Below are 21621 nucleotides of genomic sequence, written 5' to 3'. Positions count from 1 at the left end.
GCAAAGGGACCAAACCGGAACTGCTGTTTTCCTAACCTGCTTCCTACTTGGCGATCCCATGATCCTGATCATCACCACCCAAGTCAGAAATATAGGGATTCTTAAAGTCCTGGTTTGGTCGTCTTCCCCCCACCCCTCCACCACACCCTGTTTCTGAATCTGTCCCCTCCTTTCCATTCCCACTGCTGCTGTCACCTTGGTCAGATGCTCATCTGTTTTTCAGGGCTATCTGGCTAGGGGCCAAATGACATCTTGCTCCCCCAAGCCCTTGGGCAGCCAAGTAGGGCCTGGGTTGAGCAGACCTGGCTTGGACTGTCTTTGCGTTGTGTGTGTGCCGTCGCCTGCCATCGCCTGCCATCGCCTGCCAGGTGTGCAGTAGTGCCTGGCTGCCTTCCCTGCCTCTGCCTCTGCCTCTCCCCCTGCCTCTCCCCCTCACCTTCCTCCACACTGCACGCAAGTGACCTTCTGATACAGATCCGATCACGTGCCCATGTACTTGGGGACTACGCATGACCTACACAGAGGCATGTAAAGCTTGTCACCACCAGGATACCATCTACCTCTAGGGTTTTAGAAAATCCAGCCACAACCAAACTTCTCATGTTTCCTAGACCATGTCGTGATGTTTTCTTTCTTGTGATCTGTCAGAGAACCTCTTCAACACCATCTCATTTATTCTAAATACGTGCCCACTGTGCCAGGCTGAGTCTATAGTAGTGAGGAAGAGCCATGGCCCTACCATTCTGGGCTCCTCGTACGTAGCATCAACCGAGAAGGGAAGACACTAGACAAATCATTACACCCACCTGCTGGATTGTACGGCCCGAGAGGCCACTCTAGGGAAGTGACATTTAAACACAGACAAAGGCTGAACAGGAGTTCAACAGGTGGGGCAAGGGGAGGGCTCCCAGGAAGAGGAGCCATCTGATGCAAAAGGCCAGATGTAGGAAGGGATTTGGCCAGTGAGGCTGGAGCTTGACAAGAAAGAGAGGGTGGCTTAGGATGAGACTGGAGACAGGACAAGACTTTGAGGCTGGGCTAGGAATGTGGGGTTTATGCTGAGCGCAGTGAACGGCCAGGGTTGGGTGTGAAAGGCCCGAGGGACTGATCAGATTTACAGCGTTGAAAGCTCATTCAGCTGTCTATGGAGGAGAAAGGACTGCAGGAGGTGAGAGGGGACCCTGTGGTGACTCTCGAAGTCTCACGAGGGAGGCTCTCAGTATTTTAGGCTGGTCTGCATGCAGTTGGAGCCTTCCCTGACACCTCAAGGAGCGTGAGCACCTCTCTCTGACTTTATACCTCTCACCCCATCTGGCAATTTCCGTATTTCATCAATTACATGCTGCTTTTTTTTTCATGTTAAAAAAATACTACTGGAGCACCTGGGTGGCTTAGTCAGTTAAGTGTCCGATCTTGATGTCGGCTCAGGTCATGATCTCACGGTTCATGAGTTCGAGCCTGGCATCGGGTTCTGTGCTGACATTGTGGAGTCTGCTTGGGATTCTCTCTCTCTCTCTCTCTCTCTCTCTCTCTCTCTCTCTCTCTCTCTCTCTCCCCCTCTCTCTGCCCCATCCCCTGCTTGCACCTTCTCTCTCAAAATAAATAAACTTTTAAAAAAGTATTCACTACCTATAGTTAGGACGCTTTTACTATCAATGGCCTGCCATGGTCAAATGCTTTCTTTCTTGATAGTATATAAAAGAATGGGGAATTTTACAATCAGTGGCATCTGAGGTTCAATGAAACGCAGTAGGAGTTTCCCTGGGTCTCTGCCTGCTTTCTCAGAATCCCCCTTGGCAGGGACCACGTGTTCTCTGCAAAGCCCCGAAGTCCAGCCCCAGAATTGCCAAGCTGAATATTCACTAGCCAGTCACTGAGGTTGAGAAACTCACCAAGAGCTGCTCAGGTTCTGGGAGACTGACTCATGCTTCTTATCTTCAAAGTGGACACCTTTGTTGTGAATTGAAAATGAAGATTCATCTGGTCTAGGGAAGAGATCCAGGCATTTCTACAAGGTATTTCTTCCTGGTGGACAAGTCTGATCACATAGTCAAGGCTGCACGTAAGAAACAGGGTTAGAGAGTCCTCAGGGGTATCATCATCAGGCAAAAACCAGGGGCCAGACTTCCAGGCTGAGAGGAAGAAACTGGATAAACGCCAAAATATTTTGAATCTTCATCTCCATTTCATCACTAACACTAAACAGCATTCTTTCTTTTTTAAAAAATTTCAATTCCAGTATAGTTAACATACAGTGTTATATTAGTTTCAGGTGTACAATACAGTGATTCAACAATTCCATACATACATCTCCCGGTGCTCATCACAAGTGTACTCTTAATCCCCCTCATCCATTTCACCCATTCCTCCACCCACATCCCCTCTGGTAACCATCTGTTTGTTCTCTATAGTTAAGAGTCTGTTTTTGGCTGTACCTCTTTTTTTTTTTTTTTAATGTTTGTTTGTTTTGTTTCTTAACTTCCACATATGAGTGAAATCATATGGTGTTTGTCTTTCTCTGACTGACTGACTGACTGACTGCACTTAGATTATAATACCCTCTAGGTCCATCCATGTTGTTGCAAATGGACAGATTTCATTCTTTTTTATGGCTGAATAATATTTCATTGTATATGTATATGCCACATCTTCTTTAAATTTTTTTTAAAGTTTATTTATTTTCAGGGGCACCTGGGTAGCTTAGTCGGTTGAAAATCCGACTTTGGCTCAGGTCATGGTCTCATGGCTTGTGAGTTCGAGCCCTGCGTCGGGCTCTGTGCTGACAGCCCAGAGCCTGGAGCCTGCTTTGGATTCTGTGTCTCCCTGTCTTTCTGCTCTTACCCTGCTCGTTCTCTCTCTCTCTCTCAAAATAAATAAACATTAATAAATTTTTTTAAGTTTATTTATTTTGAGACAGAGAAAGAGCATGAATTGGGTAGGAGTAGAGAGAGAGGGAGAGAGAGAATCCCAAATAGGCTCTGCACTGACTGTCAGCGCAGAGCCCAACTCGGGGTTTGAACCCACAAACTGTGAGATCATGACCTGAGCCGAAACCAAGAGTTGGATGTTTAACCAACTGAGCCACCCAGGTGCCTCAATATGCCACATCTTCTTTATACATTCATCTGTTGGGACACTTAGGTTGCTTCTATAATTTGGCTATTGTAAATAGTGCTGCAATAAACATAGGGGTGCATATATCTTTTCAAGTTAGTGTTTTTGTATTCTTTGGGTAAATACCCACTGGTGAAATTACTGGATCATAGAATAATTCTATCTTTAACTTTTTGAGGAACCTCCGTATTGTTTTCCACAGTGGCTGCACCAGTTTGCATTCCCACCGGCAGCGCATGAGGGCTTCTTTTTCTCCACATCCTCATCAACACTTGTTGTTTCTTGTGTTGTTGATCTTAGCAATTCTGACTAGTGTAAGCTGATATCTCATTGTAGTTTTGATTTGCATTTCCCTGATGATGAGCAATGTTGAGCATCTTTTCATGTGTCTGTTGGCCATCTGGATGTCTTCTTTGGAGAAATGTCTGTTCATGTCTTCTGCCCATTTTTAATTGGATTATTTGTTTCTTGGTGTTGAGTTATATAAGTTCTTTATATATTTTAGATACTACTCCTGTATCACATATGTCATTTGCAAATATCTTCCTCCATTCAGTAGCTTGTCTTTTAGGTTTATTGATTGTTTTCTTTATAAACAACATTTCTTGTCAGGGCAAATTAGGAAACAATTGCATGGATTACATACGTATTTAGTTATTTTAAAAAAAACCCTTTATTTTGGGGCTCCTGGGTGGCTCATTTGGTTAAGTGTACAACTCTTTATTTTGGCTCAGGTCATGATCTCATGGTTTGTGAGATTGAGCCCCATGTCGAGCTCTGTGCTGACAGCACATAGCCTACTTGGGATTCTCTCTCTTCCTCTCTCTCTGCCCCTTCTCTGCTTGCACACACACGTTCTCTCTCTCAAAATAAGTAAACATTAAAAAATATTTTTAAAACCTTTATTTCCTTTATCAGTGGAATAAACTATAATAAATTGTAGAACATGCAGAGGAAAAATGTCCCAGAAATCAAGTGTGATCCTACTTCATAGAGGATACTACTCTATTCTTTCAGACTTTTTTTCTAGGCACATATATAGACATACTTACATAAATGATATACTATCCTATTTTCCTGATCAATTTGTCAGGAATCTCTATTTGTGTCCTCATTCCACTTACATGGAACATGATGTGTTGGCAAGTACCTGTGTGTAAACTTGTAGGTGATTTCTAGTAGGTTGGCATTAAAAGCTGCTCTGTGATGAGTATTGCTGTGATATTTTCTCAATATGATTCACTTTCCTGATCATTTAGCCTGGAGCCTCAACAAAGTGACCAGATATTACCAGGAACACGGCTGTATATGACATCTCTTAGACTTAACCTATGACTCACATTGAGGCCTCTTTTGTCCATTCTGTGTCAGGTTTCACCAGACTCAACTCCGGAAAGGAAGGTTGACCTCCTCATGACCTTGTTCCCAGGTTATGAGAATATACTCCATCTGTAACTGTGGTTCATTGTCACCATCCCTGTTTTTTTGTGCATGCATGCGCAAACACACACACACAGCTTGACTTTTATAAGGTAACGTGTGGCTTGTGGAAATAGTCTTGCTACCTTGCAGATATAGTTGTCACAGTTGAATATTACAATATTGCTACTCATTCTTTTGGTTGTTCAACATTTATTAAGTGTATACTCTATATCAGACATTTGGCTATGGAGATATAGAGGACACATTGGTCACCCTCACAAAACTCAGCTAAATGGAAGAACCAACGTGTAAACACACTCTGTGATGCCCATAGAATGTCATATGGGCTGAAACGGGTGTGGAGGGACCAGAGGTGACCACTGGTAAGTCTGTTTGGAAGGGTCAGGGGTGAGATTTGAACCCAGTCACACAGATGGTAGGAATTTTCAAAGTGCAGGGATAAAGGGCACTCCAGTCAGGCAGAGGAAGCAGCAAATGAAGGTAGTGGTTTGAAAGGGCCGGTGGGATGCCACCGCAGGACTGGCGGGCTGGCTGTGGCAGAATAGCATCATAAAAGGTCAGCCTCTGGAGCTAGATCACCCAAACCCAAACCCTGTGACCTTGGACAACTTAGCTAATTTCTCAGTGCCTTGGTGTCCGCATCTGTAGCATATAACTTGAGACTTAATTAACCCAAAATGAAATAAGCCAATGGCTGTAGAGGGCTTAGAACAACACCGGCCCAAAGTAGGTAGCCCTCATGGTAATTTAGCTGACCCCCGGTTATGTTAGCTATTTATTGTTATTTTTGGTGGTATGCCTTTTGAGAAGTTATACTGACCCATTCAGAACACTGAGGTATCACGAGGACTTATCACCGGGTGACTTTGGGACTGAGGAGCCTCAGAAGATGAACACCCTGACATCAACTCCTCAGTTGTTTTCAGAGCCCTAGGAGACAGGGCTCAATAATGCATTTATTGCTTATTTTAATATCCATATCTCAGGTTCTGGCTCCTCTGGCCAGAGGTGTTTATTTATTAAAAAATTTGTTTTAATGTTTATTTTTGAGAGAGAGAGCACACATGAGTGGAGAAGGGGTAGAGACAGAGGGAGACAGGAGATCTGAGGCAGGCCCCACATTGTCAGCGCAGAGCCTGATGTGGGGCTCTAATTCACAGAACCGCGAGATCATGACCTGAGCCAAAGTCAGACATTTAACTGCCTGAGCCACCCAGGTGCCCCAAGACATGTTTAAAATAAAATAAAACAAGCAGTCTCTCTTCTGAGAAATGGGTGAACTGTTTCAAGCACTGTATTGATTTGCTGCCCTGTGTCGGAAGCCCCTAGACAGACACTTGCTGGGTGAACATGTTTACTATTCATGGAAGAGCTGGGACGTGTTTTTTGTCCCTGTCTTATTGCTACTTTCCTGCCAAACTGTTGAGATGTTGATTACATTTGGTTCTTTTAATGACACATTTCCCTACTGAAGAGATAAGTGTCCCCACCAGGTGGCAGTAGAGTCAAGGTTGGCGTGGCCAGCTGAGGCAGGTTCGGCACACAGATGCAAGCCACTCCTTTGCATACAAACAAGATCTATTTATTAAAACAGTACAAACTGGATTATTTAGTAATGCATGAAAACTGAAGATAGCCTTCATAGCAAAACATGCTTCCTTGTCAGTGGTTCACGTTAAAAAGAAAATTGAGATATGATTGACATATAACATTATATTAGTTTCAGGTGTACAATATACTGGCTGGATATTTGTATGTATTGCAAAATGATCACAATAAGTCTAGTTAACATGCATCACCATAGGTAGTTATAAAATTTTTTTTCTTGTGATAAGTACTTTCAGGATCTACTCTCAGCAACTTTCAGATCTACAATACGGTATTAGTAACTATGGTCACCATGTTGTACGTTACATCCCCAAGACTTATTTCTTTTATAACTGGAAGTTTGTACCTTTTGAGTGCTTTAATTTTAACAGACTTAAAAAAAAATCGTTTATTTATTCTTGAGAGAGAGGAAGAGAGAAACACAGAGAGAAAAAAACGCAAGTGGGGGAGGGGCAAAGGGGAAGGGGTCAGAGAATCTGAAGCGGGCTCTGTGCTGACAGCACAGAGCCCGATGTGGGGCTCAAACTCATGAATTGTGAGATCGTGCCCTGAGCCGAAGTTGGATGCTTAACTGACTGAGCCACCCAGGCACCCCGAGTGCTTCATTTTTAAACAATATGTTCATACTTCACTTTCCCTGAACTAGAGTAATAAAAACTACAGTTTGTCCTCAACTAGCAAAGTAATCCTTTTGAAATGACCAGAATTAATCTGTCATTTCCTCTATCCAATATAGAAAAATCTATGCTTTTCCTTGCTAGAACTTTTTTCTTGAGTGCAAAGGACTAATTCCCTTTAGATGACTAATAAAAAGGAGAGGCTAAAGGTAGAGTCTGCATTAGAATTTCCTCATTTCAGAGAGCTTTAAATGCCAATTTCCCCAGTCTGCCCTTTCTCTCTTTTTGGGGGCGGTGGGGGGAGTTAACTGTTCTTTCTCCATTTTCATGTTTCTTCACTTATACATCATCCCCGAGGATTTATAACACTGCCCAGAGTCAGAGCCGGATTAATGAAAGGAAAATATAAGAAGATAGATTGGAACAGAAGTTGAACAAGAGCTTAATTTCTCTTCTTACACAGGTCACATCAATTTCTTTCTTTTTTCTTGGTGTGTAAGATATTTGAAGGCTTAGCCCTGGCATCATTTTGGGGTTTTGTGAGTAAACATAATTCCAGTGGTGAGGGTAGTAAAACTGCACACCCAGAGTGCTTTGCCCAGATGATTCAACTCTGGACCTCTGAGTCATTCTTCATGTGGTCCAAGCAGAAAAAGCCCCAAGAAATACTGAGGTGCAGCAAATGCTTAAGGCCCCGATAAGCTTACTCAAAACTTATTTGCCTCTGGATCTAAATATTTCCTCTTAGGGGCGCCTGGGTGGCTTAGTCGGTTAAGCGTCCAACTTTGGCTCAGGTCATAATCTCGTGGTTCATGGGTTTGAGCCCCATGTCGGGCTCTATGCTGACAGCTCAGGGCCTGGAGCCCGCTTCGGATTCTGTGTCTCCTTGCTCTCTGCCCCTCCCGCACTCATGCTCAATCTCTCTCTGTCTTCAATAATGAATAAACCTTAAAAACAATTAAAAATAAAATATTTTCTTTTAAGGGGAAAAAGAATTTTTAAATAGTAACTAGAAGTCTCTTTATTTTCATACAGAAAACTTCTCCTGCAAAGATCTGTAGGTAAGTTTTAAAAAACCCCAAAAACCCACAGCCCTCTAAAATAGAAGATTTAACCTAATTTTAACTGTTGATGATAAACTGTTGCAGATTCCTATTTGAGAGTGGACAGAATTTATTATGTACGCTTATATACCCCTATTTTGTGTCTTATTCTAAATTTTACTCTTTCTCTCTTTGTGTATTTTTTCCCTGAAATATTCTGTTCCTAAGGGGAAAATAACGTGTGCTAGATTTCAGCTGCTGTCGCCCAAACCTTCACTAAGAGTTGTGCACTGCTGATGGGAGAAGTAAAATGGAAAACATGGGAATGACTTAAAATTTGAAAAATATTTGTTTGCAACTTAATGGGTTTTTATGATTCCCGTGGTGGAAAAGTGCTGGCTGCAAGGCCAGGGATCTGAGTCGTCGTCTTGGGCCATGGCAAAGTGACTCAGGGCAGACTTCACAGCCCTCTGTGCCTCATCGCCTCGGCTGGAACACGAACCGGGCTGGACCCTCAGGCGGTCTCTGTGCCTCCAGTGTGATAACTGCCTTGTTCTCTAGCTGCTTCCGGCTTCCTCTACAATAGCCACGAAGCTCATTCCTGAAGATAGGAAACTAACAGACACACGGATTTAGGACTTTTTGTTTTGCTTTTATTATAGGCTGCTACTTGGAAAAAAAATAACAGCAACACTGTCAGGACTCATTCTCTTGTTTAAAAGATTAGCAGGTGTGAAAGAGAGGCATTAAAACCCACTAATACCTGATATATTAAGGTATTGCTCAAGGCCCGGTTTGGTGGGAAAACCAGGTGCTGTCTCACACCTGGCTGGCCCCCATCTTCTCTCAGCCCCAAGGGGCTGTCTAACACTCACTGCCTGTGGATGGGGAAGGATCCTATATTCTATAAAGTCTTCTACTATAGGTAGACACCCAGTCCATTAGAGTTCTTTTCTCCTTCCACCTGCCTCATCCTATGTGGTCCCAGAAACCCTTCCGACAGCCTCCCTCCACTCACCACACCCTTTGCCTCTGAGTGCCTCGGTAATCTGGTGCCTTGGAGTCTTCTTGAAGCCATTTGTGTGCCTTCTTAAGAGTTGGCAAGGCGTTAGGATGGGGATGGGCTAGAGTGGAGGACCTTCCTGTGACTTAGGATGTTCCCTGTCATCCTGACCTTCCCAGGGTTGTGAGGTCCCAGCTCTGAGGAGTCCTCTGTACCGGTTCCCCTGCCTCGGTCCAGCCGGCCATGCGGGGCGGGTTACGCATATTTGGCAGGAATGCCGTCTGAGTGACGTTGGGTCCTTTCAGGATGTCATATCAGGAGGCACATGATGTACATCTGTCCTCTCATTGGAGATGTTAAGTTTGATCACTTGGCGAAGGTGCTGCACCCAAGGTTTTAATGTGCTTTCTTTTGCCCAAGTGCTATAACTACAGCCTGACTGCCCAGTTTTCCACTAGTGTATTTTTGGGCATCTGCAGTTTGAAAAAAATCTCCTTTTATTATCTATTTCACCGGCATCCTGTTTTTCTCCAGTGAGCCAGCTGTGGTTTTACAAATGCCTGTGTCTGGGGAAAGGCCAGCTGAGCACCGGGGAAGAAACTGTCTGGTCACCAGTGGAGCACATGGTTGACAACTCCCTACTGGGGTTCTCAGAGGAGGGACGGGGGAATGGGGCTTGGTCTCACAGGGTCTTGGCCTCATCCGTGCTCCACTCGATGTGTTTCAATCTCCACGGTCTCTGGGAAACACTTTGATGTTGGAAAGTGAAGCTGCCTGTTTTATCTCCCTTTGCACAGTGCCCTCTTCCTCCTGGCTGCTGCAGGATGCCTCCCCTTCAACGACTCCCAGGTCAGTTCAAGTGCATTCATTTTGCCTTCCAAGTGTCTTTTACTCTCTGAAGCCTGCATGTATGAGCAGAACTTTCTAGTCCTTCATTCTAGAATCAGAAGAACCCTAGTCTGTACAAATGCATTTCAAAGCTTCCGGGCCGGGTACCTCTTGGCCAGGTTAACATCTTTTCCTCAGGCTATTGCCTTCTCCCCAAGGCTGTGGCAATGCAGCGGGGCTCTGGCCTGTGGGTGCTGTGGTGGGTGCAGTCTGCCCTCTGTAGGTGCTTGGAGGACCCACAAGCCAGTGCCCAAGTTGTCTTAGCCTCATGCATTGAAGCAAAGTTGATTTTCCCCCTCAGCCAAGGGCCTCATCTGTAGAGTGATTTTCACTTTGTTATCCTGAGTTTTTCTTTATTAGGCACTGAGGACCCACCCCTACCCCCCAGTACTGTCATCTCATTAGTGGGTCTCTTTTCTTTCTTTTCTCCCCCAGCAATTATTAAGTCCCCATCAAGTGTCAGGCATTGAGCCAGGCTCTGGGGACACAAAGAAGAATTGTCCTCATCCAGGCAGAGTCTAGACAGAGCGAAGGGGAGGGGGACAGATAATAAACAGATAATTACAACAGGGAGGCCAGAGCTCTGTCCTGGGGAGATACGGGATGTTGTGAGGCACCTAAGAAGACTCAGGGACCCAGAAAGGAGGAATAGCTAACAATTATAGGGAGCTATCTATGTGCCAGGCTCTGTGCCAATGTTTTACAAGTCTTATTTTATTTAAAATCTCACAGTGTTATGAGGAAAGGGACTATTATTATCTCCGCTACAGAGCTAAAGAATAATGAGGCCCCAGAGCACCTGGGTGGCTCAGTCAGTTGAGCGTTCAGCTCTTGATTTTGACTTGGGTCATGATCTCACAGTTTGTGAGTTCACACCCCGCATTGGGCTCTGTGCTGACAGTGAGGAGCCTGCTTGGGATTCTCTGTCTTCCTCTCTCTCTTCCCCTCCCCACTTATGCTCTCTTTTTCTCAAAAATAAATAAATATTTTAAAAAGAAAAGAATAATGAGGCCCCAAAGGTCCCCAGCTAATGAATAAGTGGGGATTTTAGAACTGATACCAGATGTATCTGGTATGATAGCCCTACTCTGCTATCGGACCGAAATCTTGAAGGGTGAGGAGGAGTTGGGTGGGAGAACAAAGCAGGTGTGGGCACAGTCCTGGAGCTGTCCTGAGTATTCTGTGATTCAAATTTAGTGAGCACATCTTATGTGCATGCCCCTGTGCCAATTCCTGCCCTGCGGGAATTTACAGTCTAGTGGATGGTAGAGAAAGAGACAGGTGACAAGTGAAATAGAGCATGTCAGATGAGATAAGCTTCTGTGGAGAAAAATAAGGAAGGGAAGAAGAGAGGGAGTGCCCCCCCCAAGTTGGTGGAGGGGGAGCATTCATGCTTGGGGAAGTGCAAATTCTTTCCCTGGAGGGGGTACAGTAGATAGGACTGGGCTTGTCAGAGAGATCCTTGGGTGTCATGAGTTTGAAGTTAATCCTAAAGTCCCTGGGGGACTAGTGCATGATTTTAAGCCATAGGCAACACCATTGGATTAGCCTTTTAGAGACAGTGTGAGGACAGTGTGGAGAATGGGGCAAGGGGTGCTGGAGACAAAGAGCCCTGTTAGGAAAATTTTATAAGCAACCAGCTGAGAAATGAGGACGGACTGGCCCAAGACCCCGAGAGTCCTGTTGTGGAACCCTGGCTTGGCACTGTGCATCCGTTATTTAGGGTTTCCAAGTGCTATGCTGGATCCTGTTTGTCTATACTTACAGCCGCTTTTTTTTTTTAATCCTGTGTTACAGTTTGATCCAGATGGATATTTCTGGGCTGTAATTCACTTATTCTGTGTAGGTAAGTTTTAAAAGAATGCTCACTTAAATAATTGAGGCTTATTATTTAGACCTTATCATATATGTCCACTTTTCAGTGACTCTGAGCAATAGGAAGATTAAAGACCAGGTGTCCATGGGAATCTACCCCCAAAACCACGAGCACACTTTACACACTGTATGTATGTTCGCCAATTTGACAATAAATTATATTAAAAATAAAAATTAAAAAAAAGACCAGGTGTCAGGATTAAAATTACATGGGCATTTTCTGATCTGATTTTCCTGTTTTGGAGTTTTCTTCAAATATTTTCATTTCTGATATAGTCTCCTCTTTTTCTCGACAAACATTAATTAACTCACCATGGCTCGGGCCCCACTTGCTCAAGTCTACTTGCGACATGCCGGTTGGTGTTCTCAAAAAGTGGTGAGGGAGATCCAGAAGTTTGGGTCAGAAACACCCTCTTTCAGCAGTATACCCCAAGAAAAGCAAGGGAGGGAAATAAAAAGGCTGTCTGACTTTATTTCAAATCATACGCTCAGTGTTTCCTGTCCACTGTCGTGGAGGGAAAGCAGTGCCCTGACTTTGTTACACACAGTTCAGAGATCCAGTGTTTCTTTCTCCTGGGCACCCTGCAAAGGAAGCCGAAAGCTTCCTGTTAATTGTCTCCTTCTGGTGATCACGAGCCTTCCTGGCCCAGCACTCTTCTGTACTGAACTTTTATCACAGGGATTGTGGCTTTCACATCCTGGAGCCCTCCAGTGTTGTTGTCGCCCCCTGTCGGCTGTGGATGTCCCTCGTGGGAAGGGCGGCCCTTGTCCATGTGGGTTTCATGCTTCCCTGGAATTGGCTGCAGCCCTTTATTCAGAATGCCCTGTGCCAGTAACACCCATTGCTTTGTTTTCAGGGGCTTATAAGATATTGCAGAAGTCCTGGAAACCCAATGCGTTAAGGTAAACTTTAAAATTTTTTTAAAGTTTATTTTATTTTTTTTTTGAGAGAGATAGAGAGCAAGCAGGGGAGGGGCAGAGAGAGAGGGAGGCAGAATCCCAAGCAGGCTCCACACTGTCAGCACAGAGCCCCAAGGGGGTCGGAACCCACAAACCGTGAGATCATGACCTGAGCTGAAATCAAGAATTGGACACTCAACTGATTGCACCACCCAGGCAACGCTAAAGTAAAATTTAATTAATTCATTTATTTTTATTATTTTTTTTAATGCTTATTTATTTTTGAGAGAGATAGAGACAGAGTGTGAGCTGGGGAGGGCCAGAGAGAGGGGGAGACACAGAGTCTGAAGCAGGCTCTACAGAGCTCCATGTGGGGCTCAAACTCATGAACCGTGAGATCGTGACCTGAGCCAAAGTCAGATGCTTAACCAACTGAGCCACCCAGGTGCCCTAAGGTAAACTTTTAAAGTGTGGTGAGTTCTTGTTTGGTTAAAGCAAAGAGGTGAGGCCCATAGTGTTGTGAGCTTGTTCTGTTCAGCCAGAAACTCTGTAAGTCTGGGTTGTGGTCAGGGCACAGCAGCCTGGGGCCCCCAAAGCCATTTGTCCTGCTGTTGGGCTGTTCCAGGCGGGGTCCACCAGCACCTGATCATACCAATGACGTTTGAAGAGCAGGGGGGTCCTCTACCTTCTCCCTTCAGAGGCAGCATTCAGACGACATTTTTATAAAAATTATGTGACTCGCTGCTTTGGGCCCTAGTTAACTTCTTCCAACTCAGAGACCAACTCTTTTTTCTGGTTTCCTCAGCCCCTTCCTAACTTGACTTTGTTTAGACCCAGAAATTCCCCAGTCTGTTCTGGGGTAAAATGAGGCCTCTATTGTGGGCAGTCAACATACCAGCCTTGGCAAATGTAAATGGAAGAGACGGGAGTCCCGGTGTGAGTTGGGCTGCAGCTGGGAGGTCAGAGGCCCTAGACTGGCCTCACTGGCCTCTCGGTTTCAGGGCCCGCTGGTGGGCCTGAAGGGAAGGACCCCTGGGAGAGGGTTATGCTCGGAGGCTGTGACTTGGGTCCCTAGAGCACTTTTCCTTCTTTTAATGAAGTGTTTCTGCAGCAAGAAGCCAGTGGAGTTGCCAGATAAAATACAGAATGCCCAGTTAAATTTGAATTTCAGATAAGTAGTGATACTTTTTTTAGTGTAGCTATGTCCCAGGCAATATTTGGAGCATACTTAAACATGATTCTTTATCTGAGATTCAGATTTATTTGGGTGTCTTATATTTTTACTGGTCAAATATGGCAGCCCCAGGAGCCAGTCCAGTGGCCTGAGAGTTGACATTCCTTTTTAAGGAGGCAAACTACATGTAGAAGATAATCTGCCACAGGTGAACATGTGTGTGATAGCACCAAACTGGGAAATGTGTTTTAAAAATGAGCCAGGGGCGCCTGGGTGGCTCAGTCGGTTAAGTGTACGACTTCTGTTCAGATCACGATCTCGAGGTCCTTGAGTTTGAGCCCCGCATTGGGCTCTGTGCTGACAGCTCAGAGCCTGGAGCCTTCTTCTGATTCTGTGTGTGTGTGTCTCTCTCTGCCCCTCCCCCACTCACACTCTGTCTCTCTCTCTCAAAAATAAATAAACATTAAAAAAATTTTTTTAAATGAGCCAGGAACTAGTTTTGAATATACTCATTTGGTATACTCGTTATACCATTTATTAACAGTTTTTAAATGTAGGAACTTAACCATAGATATAATTTATTAGTAGAAGATGACTATTTTGTGTATGTAAAACACTTCTACTATTTCACATGTTTTGTCTTTTTTTTTCTTTTTTCTCATTCCTTAGTGACATTGACCAGCAGTACTTAAACTACATGTTCAGGTAAAATATAATTTACATTTTCAAAGAACAACTCACGTCTTTCTGGCACTAATGGATTTTTATTTTCCAATATTTTGATTCTGAGCCGATGTGCCTACCAGAAAGGCAAGCTAAATAATTTGTGAGATGACTTAAAGTCGAGGAAACCAAATCGTAGTTCTGTCCGTAGACTAGGCAAGAGGGACCTCTGTCTGGCTCCATACTTCAGAAGGCCATGCTTCTCCCCATGGCTTATGGAGTCTGTAAGGCTAAGGGGACATTTCTTCCCAGGGCTCATACCCTCCTTTCTAGCCTGGGATCTAGAATTCCCTGCTCAATTGGTCCCGAGCTTGATTCCAAGGCCTCCTTGGGTCTGTCTTCCCAACTCTTTCCTAGACCCAAGAAGTGTCCAAAACCAGGCTGTTAGTGGGGGAGGAGGGTGTGCATGGAGGGTGGACTTGCAGGCTGATGTGTCCACACACAAGCGTGTGAGGCCTCAGTGTGCAGGAAGGAGCCTGGGGTGGAAAGAGAAGGGGGCTCACTGGGGGCCAGGAGCCAGAGGCTGGATCTGTCTATGCGACCACATTCTGATATGAAGCTCTAAGGACTCCAAGAATTCTGAGTTCTAATCCAGGCTTCCAGGTTGTTTTGAAGGTATATTTATTTATTAAGATAGAATGAAGTTTGAAGCTTGATTTATAATATTTAAATACAGTATATGGACTGTTGTTCATATACCATTGGCTAAAGCCAAGCAAAGAATAGGGCTCTGTCAGCTAAATAGAACAGCTGCCTAGTGTTTTTGGAGGTTAGTGGTCGCTGACTGGGACCTAGCTGAGAAGGAGCATGAGCTCTGCCATGGAGAGCCCAAGTTTGCACGAATGCAGCCATGCTTGGGAAGATTACCTGGGCCGTGGATGTGCCTTTCAGCATTTGGTCATGCTGATTTCTGCAGGAAGTTCATCTTAAAACGTTCAACATGAGCTGTACTCTCCATCTGCAGATAAAGCTCATAAATATCAGTTTATTAAAATGCCTTTTTTGAGAGGATCCACTCCAAGCATGGCTATAGGCCTCTTTTGTACTCTGCTGAAAACAATCATTAGTTCCACTCTGCCCAGACATACCAGCAGCCTTTCAAGAGAGTCTTCTGAAAATGCAGAAGGCTCTTGATGTTTAAAATGTTTCCGTGACATCAGAATACGCTGGCAGTTCTTTTTCTCCCCAGAACTTATTATAGTCTGCTCGAGTGGCAAAGGAATAAGGGGATGGAAAAGTGAGCCTCTGTGACCCCTGACTCATTCTTCTGTCAGCCCAGCTCCTTCCCCTCCAGTAAGAACACTCATTGCCTGTGAGCCTGGTGCCAAAGGCTTCCTGGCTGGGCCTGCCCCGCACCCCACTAAAGAAGCCACGATTCTGTTTCCAAGGATTTCAGTACAAGTGATGAAGATATGTGAATCAGAACGAGGGCTGCCGTTCAGTTTCCTGTGGGCACTGGACACTGAGGCCATCAGCACCCAGAGAACTGGGATCCTTCAGATCCCTAAGGCAGCTGTGCTGGTCTGCCAGCTAGAAGCTCTGCCTGACAGAGCCAACAACTGGTTTGATCTCCCTTTTTTTTTTTTTTAATTTTTTTTTTTTAATGTTTATTTATTTTTGAGACAGAGAGAGACAGAGCATGAATGGGGGAGGGGCAGAGAGAGAGGGAGACACAGAATCGGAAGCAGCCTCCAGGCTCTGAGCCATCAGCCCAGAGCCTGACGCGGGGCTCGAACTCACGAACCATGAGATCGTGACCTGAGCTGAAGTCGGACGCTCAACCGACTGAGCCACCCAGGCGCCCCTTGATCTCCCTTTTTAAAAAAAAAAAAAAAAAAAAAAAAATTAAGCTTATTTATTTTGAGAGAGAAAGAGGGAGAGAGAGCAGAAGCAGGGGAGAGGCAGAGACAGAGAATCCCAAGCAGGGTCCACACCACCAGTGTAGAGCCCAACACAGGGCTTGAACTCATGAACCACGAGATCATGACCTGAGCTGAAGTCGGACACTTAACCGACTGAACCACCCAGGCGCTCTCCTGGAAAGTCTTTTTTAAGTAGACTCCATGTCCAACGTGAAACTTGAACTCATGACCCCGAGATTAAGAGTCACGTGCTCGACCGACTGAGCCAGCCAGGTGCCCCCTGGGAATTTAATTTACCCTCTACAAATTTAATTTTGTGGCAAAAGTAGATTCAGCTCACACCCAACAGCTATTTTTTTAGATTGCAGCCTATTTGTAATTCACAGTTTGCTTTGTTTAGCTTACAAATATTCTTGGAAGATTAGGTGAGTGTGATAATTCTTGGTGGCATAGATGACCTCAGAGTGGGGCATAGATCCTCCGTCCGTCACAGGGTACATTCAACCCTCTTGTCAAAATCTGAGGCATCTTGGGAGATTCTCACCCTCTCACTGACAAGTTGGAATTAGGCAGAATGAGACCATTCAGTGCAGATAATTTGCATTTAGGCTAATTTCACTCTTTCCAAGTAGAATGGGTGGAAATATACATTGTGATTTTTCAGTGCTGGGAAAGACTTCTTCACTGCTCTGCTGTTTCTTTTTCAGTGTGGTGCTCCTGGCAGTTGCATCTCATCCGACAGGTAAGTCGGACTGTTTTATGTGGCCCATTCAACCCAGTGCTCTGACACCACACCCTCCCCGCCCCCTTATTATCCCTAAGGGACGTTTTGTAGGAGAATGTGGTTTGCCTTCAGGATGGAAGCTCAGGGGTTAGGCACGGCCCACATTGAACCTGGTCTCAAGGACCCATTGTGGATTTATCGCCCATGAATTTATTCTTACCCTTTCTTCAATTTTGTTGTCTGTGTTTTCATCTGGTGTGGTCTCAGATGTACAGACAGGCTTATTATCTGCCGGATAAACTAGTGCTCACCTTCTCCACTTCTAAAGTTCCTTCTTCAAACATCCAGAATCGCTCTTCAATCCTAGTGCTAAAGGATTTGGTGAGAAAGTTCAAATTCACCCTACTTCTAATCGACCTCCTTTCATACCTTTTTATCATATATTAGCCTGCAATATTCAAGATTCCTGATTAAGGAAGTCAAGTTTTAAAGCTTACCTTTACCTTGTTGCTGCCTTGGTTACTCTATAGTGGTTTTTCAGATTCAGGAATTGCCCACAATACTCTATTCCATTGTGGTTTTTTACCGTTTTGAAGTTGGTGCCAAAGATAAGGAAATAGTATCTGTGTGCAGTATGGCTGGAAATACATGTTTTCTTGGCCACGCTCCTTAAACTAATGTTTGTTGGCCATTTGCTGTGCATGAGACATTTCCCGAGCTCTCAGAGTCTCAGTTAAAATGAGAAAGGTGAACCGGGTTGTTTCTAAGGCCCTTTCTAGCTCCTATGGTGCCCAAAACAATGAAAGGTTTCTGTTGGTGCTTTTAGCTGCTTCAGACTCTTTGAATTAGTATCTTGAGGGAACTGTCGAGAGTGACTCAGTGTTTCTAGATTGTATGTGACCCATCCAAATCGTGCCTCATGGGGATAATTTGAATTACCTTTTTCTCAATGCATTAGTCTACACTTGCCCACACTGATGCGCATCTATTTTCTGCCCGTTCCCACAGTCTGGTGTTATCTCCAGACTCTGAGGTTTGCTGTGGAGTGCTCGCTGCACTCTCACGTGTTGAAAGCCTATCCTTTGTAAAATAAAAATCATATGGACCCCATGGTGTTGACCCTGAACAGTCTGCTCACCCATACTGCTGGTTGTCTGCCTTTACATGCGCTCTTGTCATTCTTTCGCACGGCCAGGAGGTTGCCACCCACCAGACATTGCAGAGCCCCCTAAGGAACCTCCCCTTTGAGATGTGTTTCGGTCAAAGCCTTTGGAAAGTTTGCTGGTTCTGCTTGGTTTGCATGCTTATTGCTCCCTGAGTGATTACTGGTGGATTTGGGCGAATGGTTCTCACCTCAAGAAATCCCTCAGCCTTTCAACCAAGAGGTGATGCTTGTTCGTTGTTACTCATGATTCTCAGAGCTGGAAGGAATCTTAGTGATTATCCTTGATGCCGTCATATTTTACAAATGAGGAAATTGAAGCCCAGAGCAGTTAAGGGATATGGCCAAGATGGTACAGGGGAGGTGAATAGCAGAGAGAGACTGGAGTTTAGGTCTCCTGACCCTTCTCTCAGGTTTTTCTTTTTAAATGCTTCTTTTTCAGTGATTCTACAGTTTATTATAAAGTCTCTGGAGTGAGTGAATACCTTCAGTGTTACTAAACTTCCTTGTGGAGCTTCTCTTGGTTTTGATGAGGTTTTTGGGGTGATAGTGGGGTTCATGGGGGGTCTGGAGCCCATGACCAAGAAAGAATTCTTGAAGACATCTTTGGTGCAAAAAGGTGATTTTATTAAAGCATGGAGACAGGACCTGTGGGCAGAAAGAGCTGCCCAGGGACCATGAAGAGAGACTGGTTATATACTATGGAGTTGGGGGAGGTAAAGTCCATGGGAAGTTTCTAGTGAGCTTTTCGTATGCTAAAGAAGACTCCCAGGATAGTGGAGGCCTAGCCATTGTCAAGCTAAAGTTGTTTTTCCCTCTAGCAAAGCATTAGCATTAAAACAGTAGGAAGTTCCTGGAAAAACTTTTTACTCTGCGAGCCTCAAGTGTTTGTCAAGGGGCTGCAGGTTATAAGGAAATTTAGTTCTATCTGCCATTTCCTTCTGCCTTTGATTCCCACATCACTGTGGAGGGGTAATGGAGACTTAGGTCCTGCAGGACTATGATCTCTATCAGTTAACCATTTGTTTTTTTCCCTTTCCTTCATTCTTGGGCAGCCAAGGAGTGGGAGGAATATCACACATATCCCACCTGGGGGTTGGGGGGTGGGCAGGGCTGCGGCCTGTCAGCTTGCCTTATGCTCCCTCATCAGTTTGAGGGCCATTTTGTCTACCAGTTTCTGAGCAGAGTGATGCTGGTAATAGTTTATACGGTTTGGCCAGCAATCCCACATTTCATCTTGAGATATTGCTAAACTTTTTAGGTCAATGCAAGAATATCTTGGGCACTTACTTACTCTCTGGGAACACAAAGTGGTCAGTAGCCTATGGTTGCAGAATGGCCTAGGCAGAAGAGTAATTTAAAATAGGCCCCTTGGGGCACCTGGGTGGGTCAGTCTGGTTAAGCATCAGACTTTGGCTCAGGTCACGATCTCATGGTTTGTGAGTTCGAGCCCATGTCAGGCTCTGTGCTGACAGCTCAGAGCCTGGAGTGTGCTTTGGATTCTGTGTCTCCCTCTCTCTCTGCTCCTCCTCTGTTCATGCTCTCTTTCTCTCTGTCTCACACACAAAAAAATTAAACATTCAAAAAAAAAATTTTTTTTAAATAGGCCCCAGATTTTTTTTTTCTGAGGTGATGAAAGTGTTCTGGAATTTGCTGGTGGTGATGGTGTACAACTCTGTTAATATGCTAAAAACCACTGGATTGTACACTTTATTTTTTAAAATGTTTATTTATTTTTGAGAGAGAGAGAGACAGAGAGAGAGACAGAGAGAGACAGCATGAGCAGGGGAGGAACAGAGAGAGAGGGAGACACAGAACTCGAAGCAGGCTCCAGGCTCCGTGCTGTCAGCACAGAGCCCAACATGGGGCTCGAACTCATGAACCATGAGATCATGACCTGAGCTGAAGTCAGACGCTCAACCAACTGAGCCACCCGGGAGCCACTTTAGAAGGGTGAATTATATCTCAATTAAAAAAAATGTATAGGGCATCAAAAACAAAAACAAAAACAAATCGCTCTTATTTGAGAACCTGTTTAGAACTCAGTTATACCAGAAAAAGATATTTACAACAATGAATTTTCCTTCAGATTATATTCAAAAACAACAACAACAACTGAATGGACGTCAGATACTCACCCCCATTCCTTCTGCAGGTTTTGACTGCACGGTATGGTGAATGGCTGAGGATGAGTCTGTGGTGGGCAGCTCAGGGCGTTGTAACTCCCATGGGGCTCATCAGAGAGAGGCTCCGTACGCTTCCCTGGAAGGACTCCTGCATGCAAGTTTGTGCGTTGTGGTTTTCAGGTAGTGGAGGTGATTATCTTTGCAGGGGCCAGGTAAAGAAAGCTGGGCTCCTGAGAAGGATTTTGCTGGCCTGTGAGACTGGCTGTGACCCTGGTGTCAACAGCTGAGGTGGCCTTGGCCTCCCTTGCTGCAGGTGGCTGAGGCTCCCAGTGAAGGGATGCCCCAGAGCTGTAGGGTTCAGGAATCCTTCTGGCCTCAGTAGCCATCATAGCAGGGCTCTGGCAAAGGCCCCGGTGAAGATGTGTGTGTGGGGTTATATACAGACTGGTGGCAGCCTTCTGGAAGAAGCCCAAGATTTCCATCTGTACCAGCACCAAGTTCAGCTTTTAATCCATGAGCGTCCCAGGGAAACACTGTAAAACCACACCTACTTCTGTGTTATGACGGTACTCGGCGTGTGGTCACCATGATCCCGTTTGCTGCTTTCTTAGAACTTCTACAAATTGTGTGCCAAGGGGCCTTAAAGATGTGTGTGGCCGTTTCTCTTTTCACCTCTGGTCAGTGGAGTGCCATTGACTTGAAACCTTAGTATCAAAGGGCTGGCCCTTAAGTGCCTGCTTGACTCGGGGCTGTTGAGTAAGCAAAACAATCCTGACTAGAGTAGGGAGGCTGCTTGTGAAAACCACATGAAAGTCACTGTCTAGGTTTTGATTCGCTTTAACTTTTCGAAACTCTCAGGGTTGCCACACACTGTTGTGGTCTAGCTGAACAGTGCCCTGCCCTTTGAAGTTGGGCAGTGCACAACATGAACAGCTGTAAGCAGCGACTTGTTGCTTCAAAAAGCACTCAGGCACAGTAAAATGGTTATATTTGTTTGGTAGAGTGGATAACTCAAGCAGATAGGTATATTAAGGTAGAAATCTGGTATGAGAGATGATGGAAGCTCAGAATCTAGAAGAGAACCAGGGGATCAGTTTTTCTCAGCTTTATAAACCCAAGTCATTTACCCTAAACTCTTTGATGGGTCCTGGTGATGTTTTCTCATAGCAGTCTACAATTATTACAGAGTTTAAGCAAATAAAACACCTGAGGAAAATACCTCTCCTCCAGAGGTATTCGAGGACTGCTGTGATGGGGGAGCTCCAATTCCTTCCAATTCGTTAGCTTTCTCATTGTACCCATGAGTAGTCTAGCCCATTTTTAAATGAGAACAACCCTTTATTCTTCCCCACTTGCTTA

General features: G+C 44.8%; 1 protein-coding gene across 6 annotated transcripts in view; it reads left to right on the top strand.

Moving 5' to 3' along the window:
• The window catches only part of TMEM241 (transmembrane protein 241), a 114266-nt gene that overhangs the window by 41317 nt on the left and 51328 nt on the right, over window positions 1–21621 (top strand). For all 6 annotated transcript variants that reach the window (XR_006209889.1, XM_007075988.2, XM_042962144.1 and 3 more), the window contains exons 6-11: window positions 7818–7843; window positions 9626–9677; window positions 11514–11562; window positions 12449–12494; window positions 14335–14370; window positions 16958–16992. Coding sequence is in view for 5 of the 6 variants with exons in the window: in XM_007075988.2 (XP_007076050.1) it covers window positions 7818–7843; window positions 9626–9677; window positions 11514–11562; window positions 12449–12494; window positions 14335–14370; window positions 16958–16992 (244 nt within the window). In the remaining variant the exon portion in view is untranslated. The remainder of the gene's footprint in view (window positions 1–7817; window positions 7844–9625; window positions 9678–11513; window positions 11563–12448; window positions 12495–14334; window positions 14371–16957; window positions 16993–21621) is intronic.

The sequence above is a fragment of the Panthera tigris genome, chromosome D3 (assembly GCF_018350195.1).
Source record: "Panthera tigris isolate Pti1 chromosome D3, P.tigris_Pti1_mat1.1, whole genome shotgun sequence".
Lineage (NCBI taxonomy): Eukaryota > Metazoa > Chordata > Mammalia > Carnivora > Felidae > Panthera > Panthera tigris.
This window is presented reverse-complemented; position numbering and strand designations above follow the sequence as displayed.